This window comes from Jaminaea rosea (genome assembly GCF_003144245.1).
Source record: "Jaminaea rosea strain MCA 5214 unplaced genomic scaffold BDZ90scaffold_7, whole genome shotgun sequence".
Classification (NCBI taxonomy): Eukaryota; Fungi; Basidiomycota; class Exobasidiomycetes; order Microstromatales; genus Jaminaea; species Jaminaea rosea.
The window spans coordinates 721,079-735,841 of record NW_020289981.1 but is presented as its reverse complement, the minus strand read 5'-3'; the positions used below and the strand labels follow the sequence as shown (position 1 = coordinate 735,841).

Below are 14,763 nucleotides of genomic sequence, written 5' to 3'. Positions count from 1 at the left end.
TCCCTCTTCCCCTCACAACCGCATCGACCCATCCACCACCCCACAAACAAAGCAGAGAACAACGTCCGACAAAGTCAGCCGCGCCTCGCGGTAGCGGTGAGTCATCACTGGCTTCAGCTGGCCCACAGTACCGCACAAGCAGAAGCTGAACTGCCACGTCCGCCACGCATCCCACAGAGGCGCCCACGTCCCACCCTTTTCTGCACTCGCGCGTCAGCGTAGAGATCAGCAATCAGCACCACATCGATCATCAACACTGCAAGACGAGGACAGCGAAAGAGAAGGTGCAAGACATAGCAGAGGATTTGTCAAAGTGCAGTGAGTAAAAGACGAATTCACGTCCCATCTTCCATTGCGGCGCTGACGTTGAGCTCTCATCTCTAGCGCGGCCGCTCAGGGCTTATCAGGCATGCCACGAGGTGTGCAAGCAGGCGTGCAATCAGTCAAGGTCATCAAGACTGTGCCTGAGCTGATCTGGCTGGAATCTCAGCTTCGGCAGAGGCAAGAGCTCGATGAGCAAGACCAACAAGGCGTGTCATCACGACGACGGACGGGGCTCAATCAAAGTCTCCTGGTGAGTGATAGCGTGTGCGTGCCAGGCTGCTGCGTCACATGCTGACTCTTCCTCCTCGTCCCACGTCAGAGTGCCACGGCTACGTCCAGCAGCGACATCAGGCCTTCGTACTTATCTCTTCACGTAGAATTGAAGGCTACAACGGCTACAACGGTTCGCACCTGTTCGCAGGAGCCTGGTTCGACGAGTACCCCTTTGGCCGGGCCAATCGGGATTCCCCGGCGCTTGCCTTCGCAGACCTTCCAGGTTCTCTGGCTTCGAAGCTGCCCGACCGCCCTGTCAAGCCTACCAGGTAGATTGCCTCCGCTATCGACACGACGGTTCTGCGTCGCAACGCTCCGTCCTACCACCGCTCTGTGCTGACTGGTTCAGCACAGTCATCCACCACCTCTCCTCTCTCTCCGTCGCCATGTCTATCATCCGGGTCGCCTGCACCTCACCACGGTCCCTCCTCAATCTTCTTCCTCTGCTCATGCCCGTCCTGCCCCGCCGGCACCTCGACTGCAGTCGGCTCAAGCTCTCGGTCTCCGTCTTGCGCCGGCTGCTCCATTTCGCCCAGGGGTGACCATTCCCCGTCCTCCTGCTCCCGCCCCGGCGCCTGGCGACACTGCCAACAGGCCAATCCACATCGCCGATGACGATGTAGACGACGATGAGGCCTGCGACGAAGAGGGCGACGACGATGCTATGCGCGGCACGGGCGAAGACCTCGGCATGCTGGAGGGCGATCACGAGAAGCCCGTCAACCGCACCGTGTACGTCGACGAGTTGCCCGGGGAGCCCGCCGCTACCGACGTCGACGGTCAGAGATGGCGGCTGGACCCGCAGCAGCCGATCGTGTACCGCCTCAGCCCAATGCCGGCAGAGGAAAGGTACAAGATTTGGCAGGCCATGAACCAGAGCTCCTTCCGGGGCAAGGTTCGCAATGGCGTGCTGCTCGTCAAGGTGGTCCCGTCTCTCCCGACGATGGACGTGCGTCTCCTCGCGCCGTTTCCAGACGGGGAAGCCTCGCTGCAGCTGACCACGCGTCAGGCAGCAGCGACTGGACCGACTTCGTACCTCATCAACCGGTACGAAGTAAGGATCCATAACAACGCCAACCTTTGCGCTGCTCTCCGCTGGGAGCCCTTCGCCGACGATGTCGACGCTCAGCGTGTCCCCATGGGCATCGTGACGTCGTTGGTTTTGTGTTAGCTCTAGCCTTTTAAGAGCATGTCAACGCACCGCCTCGTCCAAGAAAGATAGCGATACGCACAGTCAGTAACTAGAGGAACAGGGCTACGAAGTAGTCCTCGAGCGTACGGGTCGAGCGCAACTAAGGTTCGACTTCTCCTTGTATACGTCTCACTCAAACTTGGCAACCTACGACTTGCCATAGAATCAATTCGTAGTTGCTCGACTCCCTTCTCCTGACTCGTGCCTATCACTCGACTCGAGCTCGTACGCAGAAGCCATCGCCTCGAGTGTGAGGCGCTGACTCATTGACTGCCTCGAGCTGAGCTGACTGTGCGTGAACTCTTTGTGAGCCCATGGAGAGACGGAAATCGAGGATTGGTATTGGGGAAGGATGAAGAAGATTGTGACATCGAAGCGTGAGCGTGCGTCGTCAAGAAAGAAGGCTCGATGGCGGCCTCGAGCAGTGCTGGTGGACGCTGCATGTTGAGTCAAGGAGCGCGATAGGAGCTTGATGCGCGATCGGTGGTGCGATTGGCCCTTGTCCGGAAGAGGTTTCTCTGCGTGATACTGATGGAAAGCTCTTGTAGCTCGCTAGATTGAGAAGTGGCGGAGCAAAACTGAATAGCGAAGGTCTTGTACAGCACTCGCGGATGAGATGCCGGCTGCTTTGTCGGAGGAATGTGGCTCGAGGGCTATTGTTGATGACTTTGGCGCGACGGGCCAGTCGATGACATGACGTGGCGTTGATGTTGGATTTGAAAATGAATGACGAGGGCGGGTATTACGGGTGACTTGCTTTCTATGCTACTCGAGGATGAGAGTTGAGATGAGATGGATGTGTGAGAGGTGTTGATGCCCACGGTACGAAAGGGCGGGAAGGAAAAACGAGAAGAGGCACGCCTTAGCCTCTGCGACGAAGAAAGCGCAGCCAAGGGCGACGCCTGCCCATGTCAACGCCGCCCGCAACCAGGTACTGCTCCAAGACGGCGGCTCCTTCAGCCAGACGGGGAAGGTAGGCGATGAGCGTGCAGATGTCATCTAGCCTTTGATGTGCCTCCTCCTCGTTATGCGGCAGGCGGAGCGGGAGGAGACGGCCCATGACTTCTTCAGCCACATCGTCGTCGGGTAGGGGCTCGTCCCAGTCGTTGCAGTCGTCGTAGTCGCTGCCAGCCACGCCGCTCTGGCGTCCCTCCTGCTGTTCCTCCGATTTGCGTTGTACCACGGCGCAATGTCCGCGCTCCTTCTCAATCACGGCATTCTCAGCATGCACTTCTGCCTCGCCTTCATCCTCTTCTTCCTCGTCGCTGTAGAGAGCAGAGCGGCGCGGCGAAGTCCCAAAGATAGCCCTGCCGCGACTTGCCCAGGGATCGATGCCACCAAGGGTGAGCCCGCCATTCGAATTGGCCAGGGCAGGCTTGACGCGCTTGCGTTGAGGCTGAAGACGCGGCGCTTGCTCGCCGCCGGACGAGGACGAGTCAGAGATTTCGAGGACAAGTTGCGAGGGCTTCGCGGCGTGTGAGGGCTGCGCGGGCCGGCGGACAGCGCTATGGGCCGAGCCTTGCATGGGAAGGGAGGGGTAATTGCTTGAAGAGGCGGGCTGCACCGTCCTCTTTGGGCGAGGGGCCCTCTTGCCCAGGAAAAGCTCCGGCATAGCTCTCCAGTGGCTTGGTCCTTTGGCAAAGTTGAGCCTCCAGCCGAGCCACTCGAGCTCTTGCTGAATGGTGTTACTCTTAGGACCAAGCCAATTTGCCCTCCTGTACTGGTAAAGACGCTTTACTTGATCGTGCCCGGCACTACGAGCGAGTTCCCTCGAGTCTGGATTGATGGGATCCGGTCGGGCAGAGTCGAGGAAGGAAGCGCGGAAGGCAGCGATGTAGAGACGACGACGCAGGTCTGTGTCCCTCGTGTAGCAGGGGACTGTGCGAGAAAGAGGGACGAGATCAGATTGCGTGCATACAGGCTGCTCAGCACTCCACGCCACTCACTTCGACCTCCTGCATTGCATCGCCCCTCGCCCTTCTTTGCGCACTCCGTGCATGACTGCCCATCTTCTCCGGGGATGCAGTCGAGGTCGTGTGTGTAGCAGCGATGGCATGGCATATCGGTTGGTACGTTGGAGGAAGACATCGCGGCAGAGGTCTAGGTGGTGGTACGGAGGTAAGAAGGGAGGCACGGCTGCTGCGCATCCATCCGCCTTTCCGTCGAGTCGAGGCAGGGCGAGGCCGCGCGGCGGCAGGCAGGGCGCGGGGGCAACCAGGCGTGACGGCATTGCCTCTTCCTTGTCGAACGATTGATGTGATCGTCGTACTCGGCTTCTCGCCGCCTGATTACGATCCAGAGAGTGGGGTAAGACGCGTGCAAGCACGAGAAAGGAATCATCATCGAGATAACTGCGTGCAATTCTGATCGTGAGGTGCAGAGGCGGCTCGTCCTCGCTTCTGCCCCTTCTTGCCAGATGATTGAACAAGCGGGAGGGTCTTTCGTCGTACGCTCGTATCAAGCATTGCGGCATAGGCTTGATTGCGCGGGAATGAAGTCTTCGATTGACCGAAAGATGATGATGAAGAGCGAGCGCGAATGTGTGACGATGAAGATGAGAAGGGCGGAGGGAAATCTACCTCTATTGTCGAGACTCGAGGGAGGAGGTGGGTCTTTGCCCCGCCGCTGCTACGTCCGCAGAAAGAGCCACATGAATCCATCTGTACGCCTGCTGCCTGCATGATGGGAGGCTGCTAGGTATGCTGCAAGCTCGAGTCTGCTAGGTGATTTTTGAGCTCAAGATGGTAGGGCCGAGGGCGAAGCTTCGGCGGCATCCAATGCAGAGATGTTCGGCACAGAGCCAGGCGAGCTGTCCTAGTCGTTGATGTTCGTCATGTTTGGCTGCACGTGGATGAGCGGCGACGACCAGGTTCCAATCGCAGCTGCCGCTCCCTCTCTTCGCTGCTTCGACGAGATGCTGATGCTCATGCTGCGAGAGCGTCGGTTCAGGTGGAGGTGGACAGCGCCGGCTTCGCAGAGTGATAGACTCGAAGAGGGAGAGGCACACCCGCCAAGGATGCCATGATGATGAAGGCGAGGGGACGAAGAGGAGGAACGTCGAGGCGGCAGCGGTCCCGCGGAGAGATGTTCGAAAGGGAGGTAGGTCTCCAGGTCAAATGACTGATGGATAGAAGAGAAAAGTCTTTGTCCGTTTTGCGCAACCCGCTCCCTCGCTGGTCTCGCCTCGCCTGGTCCCATCTTGCTTCCGTGGACTTGCATGAGAATCGATGGGCGGATGCGTCGGAGTGTCGCTTTCGCACGTCACTGATCTGATGCCTGTCCACCTGAGCCGAGATGCGAGAGACTAGAAGTGGACGCTCGCTAGCTTGGTTGTCCACTCCCTCCCCTCCCCTCATCACTCGTTCGTCGTCCACCCTCGAAGCTCCATCACATCCTGATCATCCTTCCCTTCGCCGAGCCTCGACCCCACCAGCTTATCCCCTCACCACCATCACAACGCCTGAGGCGGCGCTGGAGCCACCCCTCGGCAACCACACCCGACCTCCTCCGCCTTCCCTACCCTCCACGCCACAAACCTGTACTTGGCATGAAGCAGAGCATGATAGCTTGCCTCAAGAAATCGCGTCTCCATCGGCCCCCAACTTGCCAAGCACACCGCAGGCAAAGGCACGCCCTCCTTGAGATAGACTAGCTGCCAATGCTCCTGCTCGGCGAGATGCCACAGCGCGATAGGTTCTTCCTGCAAGCTTGCCTCATCCCCCGTGACGGGAGGCCAGGTGCAGGCCTTCGTTGGGTCACGGGAGTCAAAGGTCACAATGGTTCGCTGGAGCATCTCGGCTAGGAAGCACAGGTCCATACAGTCGAGATAAAGCTCCTTGGAGACGCAGTGTTCATCCCACGAGAGGTTCCCGCGAATCCCATCGTAGAAGACGCGGCACTTTGCCTGCTGGATGACAGCAAGTGAGACGTCTGGCCAGATTTGCTTGACGCGCTTGTCAAGAAAGTCCCAGTAGGCGAGGCGCAGCTCCAGAACCGTCATCTTCATGACCCGCGCCAGGATGTGGTAACCACAGTTGCCGTCTCGTCGCGGGTCCCAGACGCTCTCTGGCGTGCCTGTCTTGATGATTTGAGGGTAGAAGTCCCAGCGAGAGATCTCGGGGAAGAAGAGGATGGGCTGCGAGAGGGGAAAAGGTGCGCTGCGGCTGGAAGTGCTAGCATATAGGGAGGTGAGAGGGGCATCTTGCTGCGCGCGGATGGTGGGTCGGGCAGGGGGCTCTGCGTTGACTGTATGCGAGTGACCGAGGGCTGCATTGTAGGAGGAGGACGACTCGCCAGAGGAGACAAGTGGTTTGATTGCTGCGCGAGGAGGGGGAGTAGGCGGCGCAGCTCTGGAGCGGTGGCTGAGGCCGCTGCGAGTTAAGACCCTTGTGTGAGGAGTAGCGGGAGGCCTTGCTTCCTCGTCTCTGCTGATAGGAGCTGGCCTTTCGCTGCGCTCGGCTATTCTTTGAATCCACGACATTGCGCGAAGATGTACCGGGGGGCGATTGATGGTGGTGGTGAGAAAGAGAGAAGGAAGATGCTCAGTCCGGCGGGGCGGGGGAGGACGCGGCTGCAAACGGTCGAGCGCTGGCTTGGTATTGGATGGCGTCGAGATAACATGTTTCGGCTCGTCTCGTCTACTCTGTCTCGATCTCTCGCATCGTCGCCTGAACTCCTCAACCTCATCTGCGCCAGTAGCTGTCCTTCCCCTCCGCCTGTTTCCCCTCCGCCTCTTTCTCCCTCTTCAACCTCTCGCGCCTCTCATCTCGCGACTCCGGCCTCTCGCGCCTATTGTCCCGCGACTCCGACCTCGGTGTCAACGCATCCTTGACCCTCTTTGCCGCCTGCTCAACACCGCGCACGATCTTCCTCTTACTGCTCTGTGCGGTCGCGTCCGCATTGCGCCACTCATCCACACCACCAGACCTCGATTGCGCCCTCTCCATCATGTCCAGCTCGCGCTCTCGCAGATCCTTGGCGGCGTTTGCCTTTGCGTTGATGTAGTGCGCGCATCCCATATGCCACTCAGCAGAGTCCTTAGCCTGCTGGATCCACTCCGCCGTTGCGTGCAGGGGCATGGGGAGCGGAGGAGTGCGAGGTCGAGGGGGAAGCGCAGACGAGACTCCCTCGCGAGCGCGGCGAAGATCGAGCGCGTCTTGATCCTTTTGCAGGATGGCGTCGTGCGGGAAGCGGCGCAGGAAGGCGACGTCGATGTCGTCCCAAGGAGGAGAGGTGAAGTATCCGCTCTTGGCGCTGAGGTCGAGGCAGTACTGGAGAGCGAATTGCTTGTATTTGTCCGTCGTCTTCTCGCGCCTCCCTGTCGGAGGGGATGCAAGGTCAGCCACAGGCTCGAGGGGAGGGTTACGCCGCGCACTCACACATCCCAGCGGCCCCACACTTGCTCGAAGCCTTGCTGCACCTTGAGCATCTGATGCCCTTGGCGACCAAGCAAGGCTCACCAGCCTTGACGCAAGCATGGCAAGCGCGTGCCCACGCCAGGCCGAAGTCACCGGTGTCGTAGGTCACCTCGTTGCGCTCAGGGTCTTGGTAGCTTCGCTGGTCGATGTGCTTGACAGCCCAATAGACCAGAGGCCATTGACGATCAGGCACGTGTCGGAGATGCCGAGGGGGAGGAGGAAGAGGATCGATTTTTTGAGCTGAGGGTGGTCGAGCGGTTGGCGCGAGTGGCTTTGAGATGCGAGAGTTAGCCTGGGCGGGCTGTGAAGGGGCCGGGGCAGTCTTGCGCTTGCGCTGCTGAACCCGTGAGTAAACCCTGTCCCACCACGCAGGGAGGTCCTCCCCGCTGTTTGACTCCCGCTTTGTGATAGCGAGGCCGCTCGAATCTTTGACCACAGAGCTTGGTTCCCGACGCTGAGGGCTGTCGTCTACAATGATCGGGTCGCATTGGGTGGTGGAGGTGACGCTGTTGAGGTCCGGACAGCCAGCCGCGAACCAAGCAGCTGCACGGGCGGAGTGGTAGCAGGTGAGTCAGCTCAATAGCATGGTGGCATCTACATATCAACTCACCCTCTCGCTCTCTCGATGCTTGCATCTTGTGGAGCTGCGAAGGTGGAGGAGACGCTGTGGGCGAGGCAAGGGGCAGCGGTAGCCAGACGAGTGAGTATATGCACCGCTGAGCATCAGCGCAGGGGGGGTCCAATCACGGTGGACAGGATCAAAGTCTGGAGAAGACGGCTCTGGAGTAGCCTCTCGAGACGAGAGGCTCATGGTGAGAGCGCGCCTACGATTCTGGCCTGTGAGGGAGGGGTGTGGGGCGCAGGGGGAGGGAGGGAGAAACGACGACGCTGGTCAAGGTGAGGAACCTAGTCATACTTCTCCCGATCAACCAACGGCTCATTTCTCGCTTCAGCAGACTTGGAGGGGAAGGACGGTGTGGAATTAGCGATGCTGGAGAGGCGAGGAGGCTCGAGAGAAGGCAGGCGGAGTCGAGGAGAAAAGGCGTTGCACGCAGACAAGGTCGAAGGGCGAGTGAGTCGATGCCATGAGCTGATCTTGCAAGTGGCAATGCAAGCCAAGCTCGCACGCAATGGCTACTGCGATTGGTGAACGGTGGACTGCAGCGGTGAAAGGAAGTGGATTCGAGGTGGTGGTAATGAGGAAAGGAGCGAGAGGGCGGACTGAGCGTCCTTTTGTCCGTCTTTGTTTGCCTGCCTGCATGCATGCCCGCTCGGCGCCCCGCCCACTCTCCCCTCTAGCTCCGCTTTCTATTTCTGACTCCGATGGGCCGTGCAGCGGTGGGTGTGCTGCAGGGCTCAACGTTGGACTGAAGCTGGCCGGCCTTGACGCTCTTCGCTACCACGACTTCGCGCTCGACATTCGCCCTCACGATGGTTGTCTCACATTCAAGCAGGCAATGCGACCGCAAAGATGTGCTCAAGGAGGCGGCAATCCCAAATGCTGCTCGATCTGCGGACCGACTCGCTCGTAGCGGCCCTGGCTAGCAGCTAGGACAGAGATGACTGCGCAGCCAAATGTCGAGCGGGTGCCTGACAAGAAAAGCAATCACCAACTCGGGCCCTCGGCGGCGACGCCGTGCAGCTTGTCAGCACTCTGCCTCTGCATTTCATCAAGACGTTGGCTCTGCGGCTGCTTCCTTTCCTACCTCATACTCCTCGTATCAGAATCACCACACACACGATGGACTCCTACACGCGGCATTGCCATTTCGATGGGGAGGCCTACATTCACGTCTTCCTGCCTCCAGCTGATCCTCCTCCCATAGGAGGCGACGTTCTACATGCTGAAATCGTCCGCATTGATGCACCGCCCGGCGTGTTCATCCCACCTTTTACCGGCGGACCTTCCAGCGTCCCTCCTCCTCGAGGCGAGCCCTCGCATGTGACATCGATCATCATCAGAGGTCGCTACGTGGACCTTTACTTTGCCGCACCTGTACCGCAAACATACGAAAGGGAGGAACGTTACACTATGCCCGTCGCTCGCAAACTGCGCACCGACTCGGGTCCTTTCCCTAACCTCGCAACCTCGACGCTCATGCCCGCGCCCTCAACACCCCGCCGCGCTGAGCCGCCCCTCACCACCGCACACCTCCTTGAGTCCTCTTCATCCTCCTCGTCCTCCTCTCCCTCGACTCTACGCCAGACTGCTCGCCCCCTCGTCACACCCATCGACACTCGCGCGACTTCACGCCAGAGCGCTCGCCCCCTCATCTCGCCCGTCGACACTCGCACGACTGCAAACGTTGCTTCTACATCTCAGCGCGACCCCTCACCCTATGCTCGCGCCTCGATGCCCTTCACACCCGGGATGGCGCCCAGCGAGGCCGGCAGTCGCTCGTCATCGCGCGTGGCTATTGACAGGTCCACCTTGCAAGGGGAGCGTCAGACGCGAGAGGTCGGGGCTGGTCCAGGCTCTCAGGAGCCAGCGACGGCGGCAGTCATCACAAGGGAGGCTGGCGTGGCTCTTGAGGTAGACGCAGAGGGCGGCGACAGTGGGAGCACAGCGCCCACCGCCGTGAAGGACGAGCGTGACCGCCAGGCTGCAGACGCGGCGCAGGAACAGCCTAGACAAGACGAGGAGCGCGCACAGGCAGATACAGGCGGTGGAGACAGCACGTTTGGTCAAGGCGATGACGAGATTGCTGAACAGGCGGCAGCTCTCTCAAGACAGGTAGACGCTGTACACCTTGAGAGACAAACAGCCAGCACCACGCCTCACGCAGCGACAGGGGAGCCGTCGTCGAGGATCCCGCCTGCAGCCCCTCACAGCGCACGCTCCTGTTTCACGACACCATGGCTGCCTCCGACGCCAGGATCAGCCGCGCTGCCAAATCCAACTGCCGCCCAGACTAAGCGTGATGATGCAGGAGACATCAGACGCTTGCGCGAGGCCATGGTGAATTGCCGCAGCCTCGAAGCTCTTGAGTCTGCGACAGGCGACGTCAGCACCTCCCACTTCGCGCGTTGGACAGAGGCACAGTTTGTGCAGCGCAGGGAGTCGTCGGGCGGGAGGATGTTCATGGCCGATCTCGAGGCGGCCTGTCACCTCGCCATCATTTTTCTAATCTTCCGGGCACATCTGGGCAACAAATCGGCGGTCGACCTCAGGATCTTCCTCTCCTCCTTCTCCTCTCGTGAGCTGGCACTCTTCATCTTCTGCCAGGTGATCTCCATGGCCCCATTCTATGCTCGCACGCCGCAGGACGTCCGCGACATCATGGCGACCATGAGCGAGCTCAACGCTCGCAATTGCAACTCCTCTGGCACATACATGCTCTTCATCGAGACGGAGAATGCGCGCGGGCCTCAATACGAGAGCGTGCTCTGGAAGTACACGGGGGAAACCAATTGGCTGGCTCGACGGGCTGGCGAGCACGATCGCGAGATCCAAGGAATCCTCAAAGCGCAAAAGGATGGGACCCAGGGCGATGTCAAGGCCGGCCGCAGCAGGATGAAGCTGCTCTACAGGGAGAAGATCCTCGACTGGTGGCCCGTCATCCTCACTCGCGGCCCAGACACGCGCGATCAGCAGGTACGAGTCGACTGGCTCGAGGCAACATTTCAGCGCATGGGAGGATGTGAGGCTGCGCCTGGCCGAAAGCTTGTGGACATGGGGAGTAGGCGCTGCGTGTCGTACAACGATCGCTCTGAATTCATCGACCGTCAGAACCGCGCTGTCTGCGAGCATGCCTTCACGGCATTCTTCGGCAGTGCGACGGATGGCTACGATGATTGGGACCTCTTCGCCGGCGCACGCTACGACGACTATCCCTTTGCGCGAGCGAATCGCGACCCTCCTTCACTGGGCTTTTCGGATCTGCAAGGATCCCTCGCGTCAAAGCTGCCGGACTCCATCAGACCGGGCAAGAAGGGTGTGGCAACCGCGTTCGACACAGCCGTCGTCAAGCGCAACGCCCCATCTTTCCACACCTCTGTCCTCCGCTCTTCAGCGCCATCAGCACAATCATTCACCTCCTCGCTTTCTCGTCGTCACATTTATCATCCGGGCCGCCTCACCATCAACTCCCTCCCTCAGGCCCAACTCGACAGTCCCTCCTCATCTCATCCGCCCAACCTTCCCGGCGCTCCGGCAGCTCCGACTCCTGCGTCTCGTCTCCCTCGCGCCCCTGCCCGCCTCCTCCCTTTGGCTCAGGCTCACCAAAGGCCCATCCGCATCAGCGACGACGATGTGGATGACGAAGACGGCAGCGACGACGAGGAGCTGCAGTCGTCGAATGACGCTGTGGCCGCGCAGGAGGGCCCTCTGCACCTGGTCTATCGCAAGCCGATCGACAAGGTGCAGTACGTCGACGACCTCCCCTCGGTCTCGACGGGGGCAGATCTTGCGGGCGTGGCCTGGCGCGTGGACGAGGGGAAGCAGCTCTTGTACCGCCTGAGTCCCTTCTCGGCTGAGGAGAGGTACAAGACATGGATGGCCATCAACCAGTCCTCCTTCGCTGCCAGGGTCAGTAGCGGCGTCCTGCGCGTCAAGGTGGCGCCCTCCCTCCCCACCCTCGACGTGCGCCTCAAGGCGACGTTCCCGAACGGCGACGCCTTCCTCATCCTCAGGTCGCGGCAGATAGCGGGAAGAGTGGTCCAGCCAAGGTCCGCATCGGCGCTGGCGTCGTATGTGCTGGACCGCTACGAGGTCACGCTCTTCTCAAAGGCGGCTCCCGGCTCCTCCCTCCGCATCGAGCCCATTGCGGAGGACATCGGCGCGCAGTGGGAGGAGGTCCTCTGTCCCATGGGCCTCGTCGCCGCTATGAGGTCGCAGGAGGCGGTAGCCTACAGCAAGACGGAGAGCTTGCTGAGCTGCGTCGGCGTGCGTCTTCGTGGCGCGGGGAGTCGAATGGCCTTGGGTGCGGGGAGCAGGGACGGCTGGAGGACGTTGAGGCTGCCCGGCGATGAGTTTGCTCACGCCGAGTTTGGGACATTCGGCGAGCCCGACCGCAGCACCCTCGTCACGGAAGTGCCAGTGCCGCCCAGCTTCCGCCAGCAGGACGTGGTGCACGCCATCTTCTCTGTTGGTCCCGCCAACAGGAAGGGCTTCTACGACCAGCTGCGCGTCTGCTTCGTGGCGGGAGACAGCGTCGCGCCTCTGCCTCGCGGGTCGATGCAGGCGGTAGCGCCGGGGACGATGGAGGAGTGGGCAATCTGCTACCTCCTCAACCTCGCCATCCTGTCTCGCGGCTGCGTGCAGGCGAACCTCGTCGTGCCCAAGGGTGATGGGGTGAAACCGTGGGAGTCGCCAAAGAGGGCGGCGCAGCCTCTGCCGGACGTGGGTGGGTCGAAGAGGAGCAGGCGATGAGCGTGCGTGAGGGGCGGGCCTCATTCTTTTCTTCTTTCTCTTCGCTTCTTCCTCTTCGCTTCTTTCTCTCCGTCGTAATCTCTTCTCCGGGATCGTTTTTGTCTCGCTCGTCGATCAATCGTCACTCTCGTTGGCTTGAGACCGTGCCGCGAGTGAAGTCACCTAGCTCAGCAAGAGACGTCAGCGCTACGACTACACTTGCCACTGCACTTGCTCAAGGCGGACACGGTGTGGTGCGGGCTCCACGCCAACGTGTAGTCGCGCAATGCGGTCGTACGATCGCCTGCTGTCTACGAGCCCCCGCCTCGCGCAGCTTTACGAAGCATTGGCCTTGCGCCAAGCATCCGCCCTATCTTTACTCTTCACCACGCGCTTTGATCTCGCATCCCTGACTCTCGACCACTCGTTCTGATCGCACATGCCACACCGCACCACTCGGTCAGCGTGACGCACGACGGTGATGATCTGCTCGTAAGCCTGCTCGCCTGCCTCGCACTCCGTCCACTCATCTCATTGAACATCTTTATATTGAGCGAAGGGCAGCTCTTGGAGTCACCGTAAGAGATGAGACAAGGTGCGTGGACGTCTTGTCACGCTCGATGTGGCGCATTGATTTGGATAGGTCGAAGGTTACAGTCCCCCTCTGTTGCTGACTTTGCCACTAGGGCGCTGTGTACCGTTCTGTCGGCGCGCCTTGCGCTCGACCTCCTCAGTTGTTCAGCATCTCCAAATCCCAATAACCATGCGAGGGTGGAATACGGCGAAAGCGAGCCCCACTGCCTGGGAAGTCGATGCTGGTAATCGTCGTGGGGATGGGAGCATTTGAGGTACCGAGGAGCTCCCTCCAGATGCTGATAGGAGAACCAAGGGGGGTGACTCGAAGAAACTCGTGGCCCCAGCTGGACGTCCATCTGAAGCGAAACAGGTTGTAGGCGTCGATCCACATGGTGATCTGGAGGTGTTGCGAAAAGTAGCCAGGGGGGTAGAGGTTGGCGTCTGACAACGGCAAGGGAAGCAAAAGTCAGGTGGAGTTGGTCGGCGGGAGAAGATGATGAGCTCACTGGCTGGAATGGCATCAGCATGAGCCGCTACGTTGAGCTGGATTCCGGGGTCGGATGCTTCTTCGCTGCTAGGCTCAGTACCGACACTGGCCTGTTCGCCGATCGGCTCACCAGCCTGCTCTCCGTCTTGTTCACCGACTTGCACGTCACTCTCCCCGCCGGCGGATAGCTCACTCAGGGAAGAGGAAGCTGACGTCATGAGCTCGTCGACCTCACTGTTTGACTCAGAGCCGCCGTCGTCGCCGTACTTCTCAAGGTCGTCGCTCTTCGCCGCCACCCATGTGGACGTGAGCCGGTGAGCAGCCAGCGTGTCGGTGTCGCTCTCGCGGATTTCGTCGTCGCTGCCGTCGCTGCGCCGCGCGGGGAGAGATGCGGGAAGGAGGGAGGGAGAAAAGGGTCAGGTGAGGCTTTCTGCCACGATTAACTATAACAACAATGATGCGCACTAGGGAGAAGACATGGCGGGGAAATCCAATACGATGTTGCGGAGTGTGATGTAGCAAGGAAAGAAGTGCTCAGAGGGGAGGGACAGAGCAGCAGCAGCTCCACCCCGGCCGCTTGGTCAACCGACTCCCAAGGCCCAGGCAGGGTGGAAAGACGGGCAAAATTAGGTTGCCGCCCTTTTGGTCAGTGCCTTGTCGACGGCCAAGCCATTTCCGGGTGCGGGTCCAAGCGGGGCGGGCGGACGTCGTGGCTGCACAACCTTTGCAAGTTCATGGCTGCGACTGGTCAAGCCTCTTCTTGCACACACTGAGCACGAGGCGTTGAATTCGATGGCTATGTGCTTGCGCAGGTTGGCCTCGCTGCCTAGCAGTGGCCACTTGACCTCAAGCGCTCCATCACCAGCTCTCGTATTGTTGGCAAGCTTCACGGGCGTGAGTCTTTCAGGGTGGTCGATAAGCTCATCGTCAAAAGCATATGTGTGAAGATCTCTTCTCCAATATTGTTCTCCTCATGGCTTGATCTAGGGCTTCATGTACTACAGTATGCAATTGCATTCCGTACCTCTCACGTTGAAGCAAAGGAGAGAGCCACAGCGCACCCAAGCCGGCACGCGGTGTCGACGAGTCAAGGCACCGCTAGGGCGGGAAGAGGGTCGAGACGCGCCAGACATGCCAGTGGTTT

General features: G+C 60.2%; 6 protein-coding genes across 6 annotated transcripts; 1 reads left to right on the top strand and 5 right to left on the bottom strand.

Annotated features, from left to right (window-relative positions):
- Nucleotides 1-593: 593 nt before the first annotated feature.
- BDZ90DRAFT_182359 (hypothetical protein) lies at nt 594-2,157 on the bottom strand. Its single transcript, XM_025503788.1, has one exon. The coding sequence runs from the start codon at nt 1,661-1,663 to the stop codon at nt 881-883; it is 783 nt and encodes a 260-aa protein (XP_025362182.1). The 5' UTR covers nt 1,664-2,157; the 3' UTR covers nt 594-880.
- BDZ90DRAFT_182300 (hypothetical protein) lies at nt 2,158-4,041 on the bottom strand. The gene is made up of 2 exons (XM_025503787.1): nt 3,736-4,041; nt 2,158-3,667 (listed from the first exon to the last, which is right to left on the bottom strand). Exons 1-2 carry the CDS (start codon nt 3,875-3,877, stop codon nt 2,652-2,654), a joined length of 1,158 nt encoding a protein of 385 aa, XP_025362181.1. The 5' UTR covers nt 3,878-4,041; the 3' UTR covers nt 2,158-2,651.
- Nucleotides 4,042-5,123: 1,082 nt separating this feature from the next.
- BDZ90DRAFT_232537 (hypothetical protein) lies at nt 5,124-6,493 on the bottom strand. Its single transcript, XM_025506292.1, has one exon. It carries the CDS (start codon nt 6,267-6,269, stop codon nt 5,241-5,243), a length of 1,029 nt encoding a protein of 342 aa, XP_025362180.1. The 5' UTR covers nt 6,270-6,493; the 3' UTR covers nt 5,124-5,240.
- Nucleotides 6,371-8,399, bottom strand: BDZ90DRAFT_182296 (hypothetical protein). The gene is made up of 5 exons (XM_025503786.1): nt 8,141-8,399; nt 7,954-8,043; nt 7,817-7,870; nt 7,168-7,749; nt 6,371-7,106 (listed from the first exon to the last, which is right to left on the bottom strand). Exons 1-5 carry the CDS (start codon nt 8,145-8,147, stop codon nt 6,472-6,474), a joined length of 1,368 nt encoding a protein of 455 aa, XP_025362179.1. The 5' UTR covers nt 8,148-8,399; the 3' UTR covers nt 6,371-6,471.
- Nucleotides 8,400-8,605: 206 nt separating this feature from the next.
- On the top strand, nt 8,606-12,712 carry BDZ90DRAFT_232536 (hypothetical protein). Its single transcript, XM_025506291.1, has one exon. The coding sequence runs from the start codon at nt 8,948-8,950 to the stop codon at nt 12,575-12,577; it is 3,630 nt and encodes a 1,209-aa protein (XP_025362178.1). The 5' UTR covers nt 8,606-8,947; the 3' UTR covers nt 12,578-12,712.
- A 392-nt stretch (nt 12,713-13,104) lies between these two features.
- BDZ90DRAFT_279894 (hypothetical protein) lies at nt 13,105-14,128 on the bottom strand. Its single transcript, XM_025509221.1, has 3 exons — nt 14,085-14,128; nt 13,639-13,988; nt 13,105-13,573 (listed from the first exon to the last, which is right to left on the bottom strand). Exons 1-3 carry the CDS (start codon nt 14,096-14,098, stop codon nt 13,287-13,289), a joined length of 651 nt encoding a protein of 216 aa, XP_025362177.1. The 5' UTR covers nt 14,099-14,128; the 3' UTR covers nt 13,105-13,286.
- Between the last annotated feature and the right edge of the window lie 635 nt (nt 14,129-14,763).